The sequence below is a fragment of the Apodemus sylvaticus genome, chromosome 16 (genome assembly GCF_947179515.1).
Source record: "Apodemus sylvaticus chromosome 16, mApoSyl1.1, whole genome shotgun sequence".
Taxonomy (NCBI): Eukaryota; Metazoa; Chordata; class Mammalia; order Rodentia; family Muridae; genus Apodemus; species Apodemus sylvaticus.
Window position 1 is genome coordinate 84,504,601 of NC_067487.1, and position 15,826 is coordinate 84,520,426.

General features: G+C 38.7%; 1 protein-coding gene across 1 annotated transcript in view; it reads right to left on the minus strand.

The window, feature by feature from the left end:
* Nucleotides 1-15,826, minus strand: part of Kiaa0825 (KIAA0825 ortholog) — a 465,970-nt gene that overhangs the window by 253,757 nt on the left and 196,387 nt on the right. The window contains exon 16 of the mRNA XM_052159485.1: nucleotides 4,505-4,729. Within this exon, the coding sequence (XP_052015445.1) occupies nucleotides 4,505-4,729 (225 nt within the window). The remainder of the gene's footprint in view (nucleotides 1-4,504; nucleotides 4,730-15,826) is intronic.

Below are 15,826 nucleotides of genomic sequence, written 5' to 3' on the forward strand. Positions count from 1 at the left end.
ATTCTCTTTCCACTTGAACTTCTTCTGAGATTTCTTATTGTAAAGATCCAGAAACTCAAATCCTTAACTACATCATTAGAGCTTAAGACAAACTCAAATCAGGAGTTTCATGTTGCTGCCAAATAAATCCATTCTAAGCATGAAGGCAATGAGTCAATGAGGAGGTTAACAGTACCCAGAGGGGCCTTGTTAACGATGGCATACTCATTCACTTGTCTTTACATAAGCAGCCATCTATTAAAATATACAATGTATTATCTGAAAAGACTATGGGATAATTACAATATAGAAGCTAGATTTACGTTTATCATCTTTCTTTCTCCATAGCCAATACTATCATGACATATTTCCTAAAAATATAAAATGAAGGAAAGACAAATCAATGTTTTTAAATCGTTTAATATTTATTTGAATTATTACTATCAAATACCAATGGCTTGTTGATACTAATATATAACTTAGCATGTTGTATTGTGTTTAAAATGCCAGCTTGAATATCATGGATGTCCGCTGAGAGGCTCTACCAACAGCGGATGGAGGCAGATGCAGATACTCACAGCCAACCATTGGACTGAGGTTGGGGACCCCTGTTGAAGAGACAGATAACTGAGGAGCTAAAGAGAACGAGAACCACATAGGAACAACAACAGTGTCAACTAACCTGGACCCCAGGGAGCTCCCAGAAACTGAGGTACCAACCAAAGAGCATACATGTGCTGGTCCATGATCCCCATCACATATGTAGCAGAGGACTGACTAGCTTGCCAGGCCCTAGTGGGAGAGGATGCACCTAATCCTGTAGAGACTTGATGCCCCAGAGAAGGAGGACGCCCAAAGGGATCATCCTCTCAGGGTCGAAGGGGAGGGAGAATATGGTGATGAACTCTTGGGCCTGGGACAGGGGACAGCATTTGGGATATAAAAAATAATTAATTTTAAAATGTCAGCTTAATACTTCATGGTACAAATGTCAAGTTCTAAGGTCATTTAGTACCATTGCCTGTTGTATGGATTTTTTTAAAGTAGTATGAGAACATTAATATTACTGGTAGAATGAGTTGTGACAGCACAAACATGTTGCTGCAACTTGCCAATAGATACCCAACATCCATGAACTCAATGCATTATCCTTGCAAACGAACAGGAAAACATTACATTTTTATACATGTATGTTTGTACATGTATAGATATGTCTTGTTGGGGATACTGGTATTTCTATGGTTTTGAGAATAAATTGTAACTATAGCTTCATGTCACATTTCATGTATTTTTGCCACAGGGATCCTTTATAAGGATCTTCGTATGAATAGTTGCCTGAACACTTTTTCCTTGTGACATTATCTGTTTGCTCCCTCCAGAAATCCATTGTTTTAGTTGAAGCCATTGTGCCAACCAAATATTTTTGCATAAAGCATTCTTTTCATTAAGAATTATAATTTGCCATGGAAGAAATAATATCTCAAATATAGTTTTTACTGCTGTCAAAAAAACAAAAAACTAAATCAAACTAGTTCTTTGTGCATTTTCTCTTTAAAACACAATAAAACAAATATAAAAAAGCTGTGTAGGAAAAGCATCTGTGTGTTTACTCTCCTGCCTTGTGCAATATTTAGCGGTGCTCATTTCCCTAAATCTTCTCTTTTTCTCTGTAGTATAGAATTTGCTGATGAAGAAGAGACAGGAAAATGTACAATGTTTTACATGCTTAGTCTTTGGGATATTTTGCTAATCAAGACAGCTTGAGATTGGGAGCTCAATATACATTTTGCACAAAGCTCAGTGGAAGTCACATGCCATAGAAACACGTGGGCACTCATATGTCAGGTGGATTTCCCACACTTTTCTTCTAACATCTGATCCAATTGTTGTTTTCATTACCATGTGGCCGAGAAAGCAGTCATGTTTGCAATGGAACTCCATGAAAGCATCCCCTCTCTGGTGCCATGGATTCTATGTTGTATCACCAATATTAAAGAAGAGAGCAGGAGCATACTAGGGTCACTTGTACCTTTTGAGGAAAGCCATTTTGCTAACAGGAATATCAATGACATGGCATTGATCTATGCAGGAAACTAAAGAAGGAATCAGATCTCTGGGTCCATCACCCACTCTACTTCCTACATTATCACACTCCACTAAACTTCCTCATATATTGAGTCTGACACAAAACAATCCCACTCACAAACCAAGAAAGAGTCCTTATGACAATCTTCAGAAAGAATTTTATAAAGATTAATTTCTTTGTTTCTTCCCAGAATTGTAAATGCTCTGGGTGTTTGCACGCCTTTAATTATACTAGCCTACTGGCACCAAGAAGACAGAGTACATGTATAAGATCACATGTCTCTGATCTTAAATACATTGACTGATATGTAGCACTCAGTAAATATCCATTGAGTCAATGGATGGCTGAAAATGTAATGTAAATATGTAAATATATAATGTAAATATCATCTAGCTTTAGTGCTGTCCTTATCTAAGGAGAAGGCAGTGCAAGACCTCCAGTGAATTTCTAAAAATGTAGAGTGTCAAACCATCTAGTTCTTTTTCATATACATACATACCTGTAAAAATTTAATGTATGAATTAAGAACAATAATACATTAACAACAAATTGTAAAGTAGGCCAATTTTAACAAGGCATTGTAATAAAAATTATGTGAATATGGATTCTCTTTCTTGAAAGAACTAAAGAATATACTAATATTTTTGGATTGAAGTTGAGTGAGGTCAATAGAAACCAAAAAAGGCAAAAATCATAATTTAGAGTGAAAAAAGAGAGAACCAAGAACTGCATTGTCCCAAGAAAGATATGAGAACACAGAAAAAAATAGTGGTATTGTCTGTTGTCATGCACAGAAGATGCAGGGTGGTCTGCAGCACTGCTTCCTCACGCCTCTTTGTGACTATCCATAGAATATTCCAACTTACAATGTTATGAAGAATATTAATAGTAAGGATCCCAACAAGTGGTATACATAAACTAAGCACTTCTGTGGGTCAGAACTTCTTTCAAACACTATGGAGAAATTCCCCCAAATCAGTCTTAGAAAGGAAATTGTATGTAATGGGACAGTTAAACAGACCGTGCTCATTAAGTGAAATGGTATATTAAATTTAGAGCATGTTTTCTGGAGCCCTAAGGATGAACGACATTCCAAAGCTGTATGGAAGTAGACCTAGAAACCACAGGAACAACTCTTATGTGAAGAAGAACTCACCCACTGAAAAGGTGACACTTTTCTGTTTCAATTAAATATCTTTACTAGAGTCAAAGGCAGTTTGATAGGATTACTTGTAAGGTCACTCATAGATAATTGGTTTGAGTTTGTAGTAGAAGGCTCTTGCATAAGAGCTCTGTGAATTTAGGATATTCACAGAGAAGTGTAAAAGAAAGGCTAGACCCCTCAACTCCCTTTTGTGGGTGCTCATTGGAATGTTTTTCGTGAAAAGTTCTTCCTTTAATTTGAAAAAATATTCTTCTTTAAAAATGAATATGAAAGATTGTTCCTTTAGAAAAAGGAAGATTCACACAGATGGCATACTTTCAAAGGGATACTTGAAAAGTCAGTGACAATGGAACTCTAGGCAAAGCAGCGAAGGCTGAGTGATGAAGGAGACGAGAGCATGGGCATGAATAAGGACACTGCGGGACACTGGGCAGGAGGACTATTCCAACAGGCCAATGAATTCAGTACAGACATGCAGGTACATTGAACAGATATCCTATCAAAAATGTATATGCAACCACCAAACTAGATGCTATTTGGGACCTAAACACTTCATCTGAAGGTGTGTCAATGGGAAAGAAAGTGGAACTTGGTGGTTGCAGGAAAACAACCAACCAACCAAGGGAAATAACCAGTTACGGTGACCACGAATGACCATGAGGGTACACAGATTAGGATCTAGATTTAAAGTAAGAGACATCATGTGATTTCTGTAAATACTAACACAATAACAAAAGAAATTAATTCAGAATCACGTATAAGCAGCTCAGGAATGGTAGGAGAGTTAGCATTCCCCAGCAGTGTGTTCACCCATTGATTGTATAGCACTCAGTCCTAAGTTCACATGGGAGCATTATCCAGATGAAACAGGTTATATTTATAAATATATTTGTATATGCTTATACTTATGCATGCAATAACAATTAGGAAAAGAAAAAACAGATGCCATGAATTGATGGTGAGTCGGGAGGGGTATACAGGATGGTTTGAAGGGAGGAAAGGGAGGGGTGAGATGTTGCAATGAAATTATAATCTCCACAATAAAAATAAGGAAATAAAGAAAATTTCAAAACAATCATGAAACACTAAAAAAAAGGGGAGCATTTGGTAATTTTCTTTCCTCGCCACATTGTCTGTAAAAAGAGGCAGAAGGCCCCATGAAATGAAAATTAATGCCATGCATTGGTCTTATAAGTTTTATACTTTTATTTAGCTGAATAGCCTAAGATATTGTTTCTTTAGTGCATACTTTCTTAAGGAAATAATGTGGTTACCTTTATTTGACTCTTTCCCTTTGTAATCTCTTGGAATATACTTCCATTCTTGTGGAATGCTCTGAAGCAGATGATCAGGAACACAGGGCTTGTTTAGGTTTGTCTCGCTGTTTCTCCGACATCTCATCATGGATATTATCTGTTTCACAGTGTCTTTGACAGAGTCCATCAGTGCCAATCTCAGACAGTGGATGACTTCTGGCTGGGACTCTGTGAATGCTGACACTTTAAAATCAAAGAACATATTATGGTTAGCAGAGCCTGGTCACAGCTATGGCTTGTTCTTCTGGGAATACTGTCTTGTAGATACCTAGTTTAATCTATAGAAGATCTACAGAACAATAGTGATAAAAACTGCATGGTATTGGTACAATGTCAGGCAAGTGGATCAATGGAATAGGATTGAAGACCCAGAAATGAACCCACACACCTATGGTCACTTGATCTTCGACAAAGGAAATGAAATCATCCAGTGGACAAAAGATAGTCTTTTCAACAAATGGTGCTGGTTCAATTGGAGGTCAGCATGCAGAAGAATGCGAATAGATCCATTCTTATCTCCTTGTACTAAGCTCAACTCCAAATGGACCAAGGACCTCCACATAAAACCTGACACACTGAAACAAATAGAAAAGAAACTGGGCAAGACCCTGGAGGACATGGGCACAGGGGAAAAGTTCCTGAATAGAACACCAATAGCTTATGCTCTAAGAACAAGAATTGACAAATGAGACCTCATAAAACTACAAAGTTTCTGTAAGGCAAAGGACACTGTCAAAAGGACAAAACGTCAACCCACAGATTGGGAAAGGATCTTCACCAACCCTAAATCTGACAGAGGGCTAATATCTAATATATACAAAGAACTCAAGAAGGTAGAACCCAGAGAACCAAATAACCTCATTAAAAAATGGGGTACGGGAAGTGGGAAGGGGTGGGTGGGAGGACAGAGGAAGAGAAAGGGGCTTATGGGACTTTCGGAGAGTGGGGGGCTAGAAAAGGGGAAATCACTTGAAATGTAAATAAAAAATTATATCGAATAAAAAAAATTTAAACTTTAAAAAAATGGGGGAGCTAAACAAAGAATTTTCACATGAAGAACTTTGGAGAGCTGAGAAAAACCTTAAGAAATGTTCAACATCATTAATCATTAGGGAAATGCAAATCAAAACAACCCTGAGATTTCACCTCACACCATTCAGAATGGCTAAGGTCAAAAACTCAGGAGACAGCAGGTGTTGGCGAGGATGTGGAGAAAGAGGAACACTCCTCACTGCTGGTGGGATTGCAAGATGGTGCAACCACTTTGGAAATCAGTCTGGCAGTTCCTCAGAGAACTGGGCATGACACTTCCTGAGGACCCGGTTATACCACTCCTGGGCATATATCCAGAGGATTCTTCAGCATGCAATAAGGACACATGTTCATAGCAGCCCTATTTGTAGTAGCCAGAAGCTGGAAAGAACCCAGGTGTCCTTCAACGGAGGAATGGATACAAAAAATGTGGTATATTTACACAATGGAGTACTATTCAGCCATTAGAAACAATGAATTCATGAAATTCTTAGACAAATGGATGGAGCTGGAGAACATCATACTAAGTGAGGTAACCCAGTCTCAAAAGATCAATCATGGTATGCACTCACTGATAAATGGTTATTAGCCTAGAAACTTTGAATACCCAAGACATAATCCACATATTAAATGATGTCCAAAAAGAATGGAGGAGTGGCCCCTGGTTCTGGAAAGACTCAGTGCAAGAGTATAGGGGAATTCCAGAACAGGGAAGTGGGAAGGGGTAGTTGGAGGAACAGGGGGAGGGAAGAGGGCTTATGGGACTTGCGGGGAGTGGGGACCCAGAAAAGGGGAAATCAATTGAAATGTAAATAAAAAATATATCAATAAAAAACCTATAGAACATGAGAATTGGATTTACTTAGAAAACTATAGAATTGAGAATCAGCTCATAAACCATTTGAAATAGAGGTTTCCCTTATCTCGTAATGAAAGAATGCCAGTTACGACCATGGTAAGCAGTGGGCTATCTTCTAACTTTGGACTCTGGGGTGCTGCAGGAACTGTATAACCTTTATAGAGAGCACTTGTGGATAATGCTAAAGTCTTTAAGCTGCTGGAGCCTCAGTGGTAGAGTGCTTGGACCTATAAGAACCTGGGCTTCAACCCTACATCCAAGGACTGGAAAAAAAATGATAGCACAAGCACAATTCCCAAAGTTCGAACATTTTTACTCAAATATTGATTCACTGTTTTCCATGAAACTAAATACTAAGAAACTGAAATTCTTTATAAAACCTAAGGAAATGTGAGAAACCATCAAAATGTCCAATTAGATTTCATATGTTCACCTTCACAAAAAAGCCCAGAATTAAACAGCAGGTTAGAAAAGAGTAAGAGTAATCTCTCTCTCTCTCTCTCTCTCTCTCTCTCTCTCTCTCTCTCTCTCTCACACACACACACACACACACACACACACTACACAGCAGGTTAGAAAACAGTAAGGTACACACACAAAGAAATAAACACACACACAAACACATAAACACACACACAAACACATAAACACACACACACACACACAGACACAGACACACACACACACACACACATTCTTTTGCGACTGCTGAATACCAATCGTGTATTTGGGGCTAAGCATCTGGTTCAGTAGTGCTGCTACATAAGCTTGAGGGCCCCAGCTTGGATCTTTTTTTTGTCAACTTTTTATTAGGTATATTCTTTATTTACATTTCAAATGTTGTCCCCTTTGCTGTATCCCCCTACACCCCACAAAAAAATCCTGTAACCCATCTCTCCTTCCCCAGTTCCCCCATCAACCCAGTCCTGCTAGAATGTCCTGGTATTTTCCTACACTGCAGCATCGAGCCTTTCCAGGACCAAGGGCCTCTCCTCCCTTTGATGTCCAACAATGCCATCCTCTGCTGTCTATGTGTCTGGAGCCATGGGTAACTCCTGGAGTACTATCTGGTTGATGGTTTAGTCCCTGGGAGTTCTGGGAGTACTAGGTAACTCATATTGTTGTTCCTCCTGTAGCTATGCAAACCCCTTCAGCTCCTTGGATCCTTTCTCTAGCCCCTCTATTGGGTACCCTGTGCTCAGCTCAATGGTTGGCTGAGAGTGTCCACCTCTGTATTTGTCCAGCACTGGCAGCGCCTCCCAAGTGTCAGCTGTATCAGGCTCCTGTCAGCAAGTACTTTTGGGCATCGATAATAGTGTCTGGGTTTTGTAACTGTGTATGAGATGGATCCCTGGGTGGGGTAGTCTCTGGATGGTCTTTCCCTTAGACTCTGCTCCACACTTTGTCTCTGTATCTCCTCCCACGGATATTTTGTTCCCCCTTCTAAGAAGGACCAGAGTATCCATACTTGGTTCTTACTTCTTCTTGAGCTTCATGTGGTCTGTGAGTTGTATCTTGGGTATTCCAAGCTTCTGGGCTAATATCTACTTATCAGTGAGTGCATACCATGTGTGTTCTTCTGTGATTGGGCTACCTCATTCAGGATGATATTTTCCAGTTCTGCCCATTTAACCTAAGAATTTCATGAATTCATTATTTTTAATAGCTGAGTATTATTCCGTTGTGTAAATATAGCATGTTTTCTGTATCCATTCCTCTTTTGAAAGACATCTGGGTTCTTTCCAGCTTCTGGCTATTATAAATAAGGGTGCTATCAACATAGAGGAGCATGTGTCCTTATTACATGCTAGAGAATCCTCTGGGTATATGCCCAGGAGTGGTATAGCAGGGTCTTCCAGTAGTATTATGCCCAATTTTCTGAGGAACGACCAAACTGATTTTCAGAGGGGTTATACCAGCTTGCAATCCCACCAGAAGTGGAGGAGTGTTTCTCTTTCTCTATATCCTTGCCAGTACCTGCTGTCTCCTGAGATTTTGATCTTAGCCATTCTGACTCATGTGAGGTGAAATCTCATGGTTATTTTGATTTGCATTTCCATGATGACTAAGAATGTTGAACATTTCTTTAGGTGCTTCTCAGCCATTCGATATTCCTCAGGTGAAAATTCTTTGTTTAACTTTGTATCCCATTTTTTAATAGGGTTATTTGGTTCTCCAGGGTCTAACTTCTTGAGTCCTTTGTATATATTGGAATTAGCCCTCTGTCAGATGTAGGGTTGGTGAAGATCATTTCCCAACTTGTTGGTTGCCATTTTGTCCTATTGATAGTGTCCTTTGCACTATCAATAGGACAAAACTTTTAATTTATGAAGTCCCACTTGTCAATTCTTAATCTTAGAGCATAAGCTATTGGCATTCTGTTCAGGAAATTTCCCCCTGTGCCCATGTGCTCAAGTGTCTTCACCAGTTTATTTTCTATTAGTTTTAGTGTGTCTGGTTTTATCTGGAGGTCCTTGATCCACTTGGACTTGAGCTTTGTACTAGGAGATAAGAATGGATAAATTTGCATTCTTCTGCATGCTAACTGCTAGTTTGTTTTAAAGGCTATCTTTTTTCCACTGGATGGTTTTAGCTCCTTTGTCAAAGATGAAGTTACTATAGGTGTGTGGGTTCATTTCTGGGTCTTCAATTTGATTCCATTGATCTACCTGACTCTCACTGTACCAAAATGATGCTGTTTTTAACACTATTGCTCTGAAGTACAGTTTGAGGTCTGGCAAACTGATTGCTATAGAAGTTCTTTTACTGTTGAGAATAGTTTTAGCTATCCTGGGATTTTTGTTATTACAATCTGACGATTGCCCTTTTAAACTCTATGAATAATAGAGTTGGGATTTTGAAGGGGATTGCATTGAATCTGTAGACTGCTTTTGACAAGACGGCCATTTTTACTATATTAATCCTGCAGATCCATGAGCATGGGAGATATTTCTATCTTCTGAGGTCTTCTTTGATTTCTTTCTTCAGAGACTTGAATTTCTTGTCATAGAGATCTTTCACTTGTTTGGTTAGAGTCACATCAAGATACTTTATATTTTTTGTGACTATTGTGAAGGGTATCACTTCCCTACTGTCTTTCTCAGCCTGTTTATCCTTTGAGTATAGGAAGGCTACTGATTTGAGTTAATTTTATATCCAGCCACTTTGCTGAAGCTGTTTATCAGCTATAGTGGATATCAGCTGGGGGATTTTTTTGTGTTGCTTAAATACACTATCATATCATCTGCAAATAGTGATAATTTGACTTCTTCCTCCCAATTTGGATCCTTTTGACTTCCTTTTGTTGTCTAATTGCTCTAGCTAGAACTTCAATAACTAAACTGAATATATATGAAGAGAGAGGGCAGATTTGTCTAGTCCCTGATTTTAGTGGGATTGCTTCAAGTTTCTCTCCATTTAGTTTGATGTTGGCTCCTGGTTTGCTGTATATTGCTTTTACTATGTTTAGGTATGTGCCTTGGATTCCTGTTTTTTCTAAGACTTTTAACATGAAAGGATACTTAATTTTATTAAATGCTTTTTCAGCATCTAATGAAATGACCATATGTTTTTTTCTTTGAGTTTGTTTATATATTGGATTACATTGATGGATTTAAGTATATTGAACCATCCCTGCATACCTGGGATCAAGCCTACTTAACCCAGTTGGTGGTGAATCATTGTTTTGATGTGTTCTTGGATTCTGTTTGATTGATAATTTTTGATCAATATTCATAAGGGAAATTGGTCTGAAGTTCTCTTTCTTTGTTGGATCTTTTTGTGGGTTTGGCATCAGCATAATTGTGGCTTCATAGAACCAGTTGGGTAGTGCTCCCTCTGTTCCTATTTTGTGGAATAGTTTAAAGAGTATTGGTGGTGTGTCTTCTTTGGAGGTCTGATAGAATTCTGCACTAAAACCATCTGGCCAAGTAAAGTGGAGTTTCAGCATAGCAGCAGAGAACGAGGAAGACCCTGACTTAAAACAAGGTGGAAAGGTGAATCAGCAAAAGTTCATAGCACATACAGACACAGACACACACACAGACACACACACAGACACACACACACACAAATACACACACACTCTGTGGTATATATGCATGCACACACTGAGATATATATGCATTTACACACACACACTGTGGTATATATGCACACTCACAAATGAGCACAAACACACACACTGTGATATATATGCACACAAACATGCACACATATACACACTTGCACATACACACGCCTAGCATATTAACTTTGACAAGGAAAGCATTGCTTTCATAATAATCAAAGCCCATCTATCTAAAGAAGAATGAGCAATAGTTTTGTCTATTGCCATATTAGTTTGTTTTCTATTGTTGTGATCAAACATAATGAACAAAAGCAACTTGGGGACCCCAAAGCTAAGGTTGCTCCACAGCTCTCCTTTTTCAAATCCCACCCAGAGAGAGCTTGTCTCCCAGATGTGCTCTCACTCCTAAGCACACAGGTAAGATCACCACTTTTGCTCAAATATCTGTCTAAAGTGGGACCCACTAGGTGCACACACAGCACAGGAACTGTAGAACATCCGGAGAGAGGATCCTTCTGGTCTCCATTTGAGCCCCAGTGCTAAGGCTGTCCCACAGCCCTCCATACCCAAAACTCACACAGAGAGATCTGGGTCTCTTCAGGAATACTGACACGCCTAAGATCACAGGCTTCAGTCAGAGACAGCAAGACCAACTAACACCAGAGATAACTGGATAGTGAAAGGCAAGCACAAGAACCTAAGAAACAGAAACCAAGGCTATTTGTCACAATCAGAACTCAGTTCTTCCACCACTGGAAGTCCGGGATAGCCCAACACACCAGAAAAGCAAGATTGTGATCTAAAATCACTTCAACTCATGATGATAGAGGAATTAAGAAGGACATAAATAAATGCCTTAAAGAAATACAGGAGAGCATGAGTAAACATGAAGCCCTTAAAGAGGAAACATTAAAATCCCTTAAAGAATTACAAGAAAATACAACCAAACAGGTGAAGGAATTGATTGAACAAACCCTTCCAGGTTCTAACATTGGAAATAGAAACAATAAAGAAATTAGAAAGGGAGACAACCCTGGAGTTGGAGAGGGTGTGGAGAAAGAGGAACACTCCTCCACTGCTGGTGGGGCTGCAAATTGGTACAACCACTCTGGAAATCAGTCTGGCGGTTCCTCCGAAAACTGGGCACCTCACTTCCAGAAGATCCTGCTATACCACTCCTGGGCATATACCCAGAGGATTCCCCACCATGTAATAAGGATACATGCTCTACTATGTTCATAGCAGCCCTATTTATAATTGCCAGATGCTGGAAAGAACCCAGGTATCCCTCAACAGAAGAGTGGATACAAAAAAATGTGGTATATCTACACAATGGAGTACTATTCAGCCATTAGAAACAATGAATTCATGAAATTCTTAGGCAAATGGATGGAGCTAGAGAACATCATACTAAGTGAGGTAACCCAGACTCAAAAGGTGAATCATGCTATGCACTCACTAATAAGTGGTTATTAACCTAGAAAACTGGAATACCCAAAACATAATCCACACATCAAATGAGGTACAAGGAGAAAGGAGGACTGGCCCCTGGTTCTGGAGAGACTCAGTGAAACAGTATTCGGCAAAACCAGAACAGGGAAGTGGGAAGGGGTGGGTGGGAGGACAGGGAAAGAGAAGGGGACTTAAGGGACTTTCGGGGAGTGGGGGGCTAGAAAAGGGGAAATCATTTGAAATGTAAATAAATTATATCGAATAAAAAAGAAAAGAAAAGAAAAGAGATCAGGACTCACAGGTACAAGCATTACCAACAGAATACAAGAGATAGAAGAAAGAATTTCAGGGGCAGAAGATACCATAGAAAACATTGACACAACAGTCAAAGAAAATGCAAAATACAAAAAGCTCCTAACCCAAAACATTCAGGAAATCCAGGACACAATGAGAGGACCAAACCTAAGGATAATAGGTACAGAAGAGAGTGAAGATTCTCAACTTAAAGGGCCAATAAATACTTTCAACAAAATTATAGAAGAAAACTTCCCTAACCTAAACAAAGAGATGCCTATGAATATAAAAGAGGCCTACTGGACTCCAAATAGATTGGACCTTAAAAGAGATTTCTCCTGTCACATAGTCACAGATTCCTCCTGTCATAATACTCAAAACAACAAATGCACAAAACAAAGAAAGAATATTAAAAGCAGTAAGGGAAAATGGTCAAGTAACATATAAAGGCAGAATTACACCAAACTTCTCACCAGAGAGTATGAAAGCTAGAAGATCCTGGGCAGATGTCATACAGACCCTAAGGAAACACAAATGACAACCCAGGCTACTATACCCAGCAAAACTCTCAATTACGGTAGATGGAGAAACCAAGGTATTCCATGATGAAAACAAATTTATACAATATCTTTCCACAAATCCAGCCCTACAAAGGATAATAGATGGAAAACTCCAACATAAGGAGGGAAAGTACACCCTTGGAAAGGCAAAAAAGTAATCTGCACTCAACAAACCTAAAAGAAGATAGCCACACAAACATAATTCTACCTCTAACAACAAAAATAACAGGAAGCAACAATCACTTTTCCTTAATATCTTTTAACATCAGTGGACTCAAGTTTATCTCTTAACATCAATGGACTCAGCATTTTGCTGCATACAGGAAATGCACCTCAGTGTCAAAGTCAAACACTACTTCAGAAATAAAGGGCTGGAAAACAATTTTCCAAGCTAACGGCCACAAGAAACAATCTGGAGTAGCCATTCTAATATTGGATAAAATCAACTTTCAACAGAATGTCATCAAAAAAAAGATAAGGTAGGACAATTCATACCCATAAAAGCAAAAATCTCCTAAGAAATACCCAATTCTGATCATCTATGCTCATAAACAAGAGCACCTACATTCATAAAAGAAACTTTATTAAAGCTCAAAGAACACATTGCACTTCACACAATAATAGTGGTAGACACCCCACTCTCAGCAACGGACAGATAATGGAAACACAAACTAAACAGAGACCCAGTGAAACTAACAGAAGTTATGAACCAAATGTTTTTAACAGATATCTCTAGAACATATCATACTAAATCAAAAGACTATACCTTCTTTTCAACACCTCGTGTGGTACCTTCTCCATAATTGACCATATAATGAGTCACAAATCAGACCTCAACAGATCTAAGAAGATTAAAACAATCCCATGCCTCCTAACAGATCACTATGGATTAAGGCTAGGCTTCAAAAACAACAAAAGACCAGAAAGCACACAAACACATGGAAGCTTAACAACGCTCTACTCAATGATAATTTGGTCAAGGAAGAAATAAAGAAATTAAAGACATTTTATAATTTAATTAAAATGAAAGTTCAACATACCCAAACTTATGGGACACAATAAAAGCAGTGCTAAGAGAAAAACTCATAGCTCTGTGTGCCTCCAAAAAGAAACAGGAGAGAGCATACGCTAGCAACTTAACAGAGGGGTAGGCGGCAGGAAATAATAAAACTCAGGGCTGGAATCAAACAAGTAGAAACTAAAAGACCTGTACAAAGAATCAACAAAACCAGGAGCTGGTACTTTGAGAAAATCAACAAGATAGATAAACCCTTACCCAGACTAACCAGAGGGCACAGAGACAGTATCCAAATTAACAAAATCAGTAAAGAAAAGGGAGATATAACAGAAACTGAGGAAATTCAAATAATCATTAGATTCTGCTACAAAAGCCTATACTCAACAAAACTCGAAAATCTTGATGAAATGGGCAATTTTCTAGACAAGATACTGGGTGCCAAAAGTAAATCAGGATCAGATAAACCATCTAAACAGTCCCATAAGTCCTAAAGAAATATAAGCAGTCATTAAAATTCTCCCAATCAAAAAAAAGCGCAGGACCAGATGGGTTTAGTGCATAATTCTGTCAGATCTTCAAAGAAGACTTAATACCAATACTGTTCAAACTATTCCACAAAATAGAAACCGAAGGAACACTACCCAATTTATTCTATGAAGCCGCAATTATGCTTATACCTAATCACATAATTAAAGACCCTATAAAGAAAGAGAACTGGGATAATCACCATCCCTGACCTCAAGCTATATTACAGAGGAAAATTCATAAAAACTGCATGGTATTGTACAGAGACATGCAGTTAGATCAATGAAACAGAATTGAAGACCAAGAAGTGAACCCACACACCTATAGTTATTGGATATTTGAAAAAGAAGCTAAAATCATTAAAAAGACAGCATTTTCAAGAAATGGTGCCAGTTCAACTCATGGTCAACATGTAGAAGAATGCACATTGATCCATTCTTGTCTACTCAAGTCCGCGTAGATCATGGACCTCCACATAAAACCTGATACGCTGAAACTAGTAGACGAGAAAGTGGGAAAGAGCCTTGAATGCATGGACACAGGTGAATATTTCCTGAACAGAATAAATATGGGACCTCATCAAATAGCAAAGCTTCTGTAAGGCAAAGGACAGTGTGAAAGGACAAAATTGCAACACACAGATTGGGAATAGTTTATTTCCAGCCCTTCATCTGATAGAGGGGTAATATCCAATATATACAAAGAACTCAAGAAGTTAGACTCCAGAGAATCAAATAACCCTACTAAAAACTGGGGGGCAGAACCAATCAAGAATTGTCAACTGAGGAATACTGAAAATCTGGAAGGCACCTAAAGATATGTTTAACATCCTTAGTCATCAAGGAAATGCAAATCAAAACAATCCTGAGATTTCACCTCACACCAGTCAGAATGGCTAAGATCAAAAACTCAGGTGATAGAAGATGCTGGAGAGGATGTGCAGAAAGAACACTCCTCCATTGATGGTGGGAATGCAAGCTGGTTACAACCTCTCTGGAAATCAGTCTGGCGTTTCCTCAGAAAATTGGATATAGCACTCCATGAGGATATGGCTATACCACTCCTGGGTATATGCCCAATAATGCTCTAACATATAACAAGAACACATGTTCCACTATGTTCATAGCAGCCTTATTTATAAATAGTCAGAAGCTGGAAAGAACCTAGATGTCCTTCAACCAAGGAAGGAATCTGAAAATGTGGTGCATTTACACAATGGAGTGCTACTCTGCTATTAAAAACAATGACTTCATGAAATTCTTAGGAAAATTGATGGAAGTAGAAAGCATCATCCTGAGTGAGGGAACCCAGTCATAAAACAACACACATGGTATGAACTCACTGATAAGTGGATATTAGCTCAAAAGCTCAGAATACCCAAGATACAATTCAAAGAACACATTGATATCAAGAAGAAGGAAGACAAAATTGTGGATGTTTCAGGCCTTATTAGAGGGGGACAAAATACTCA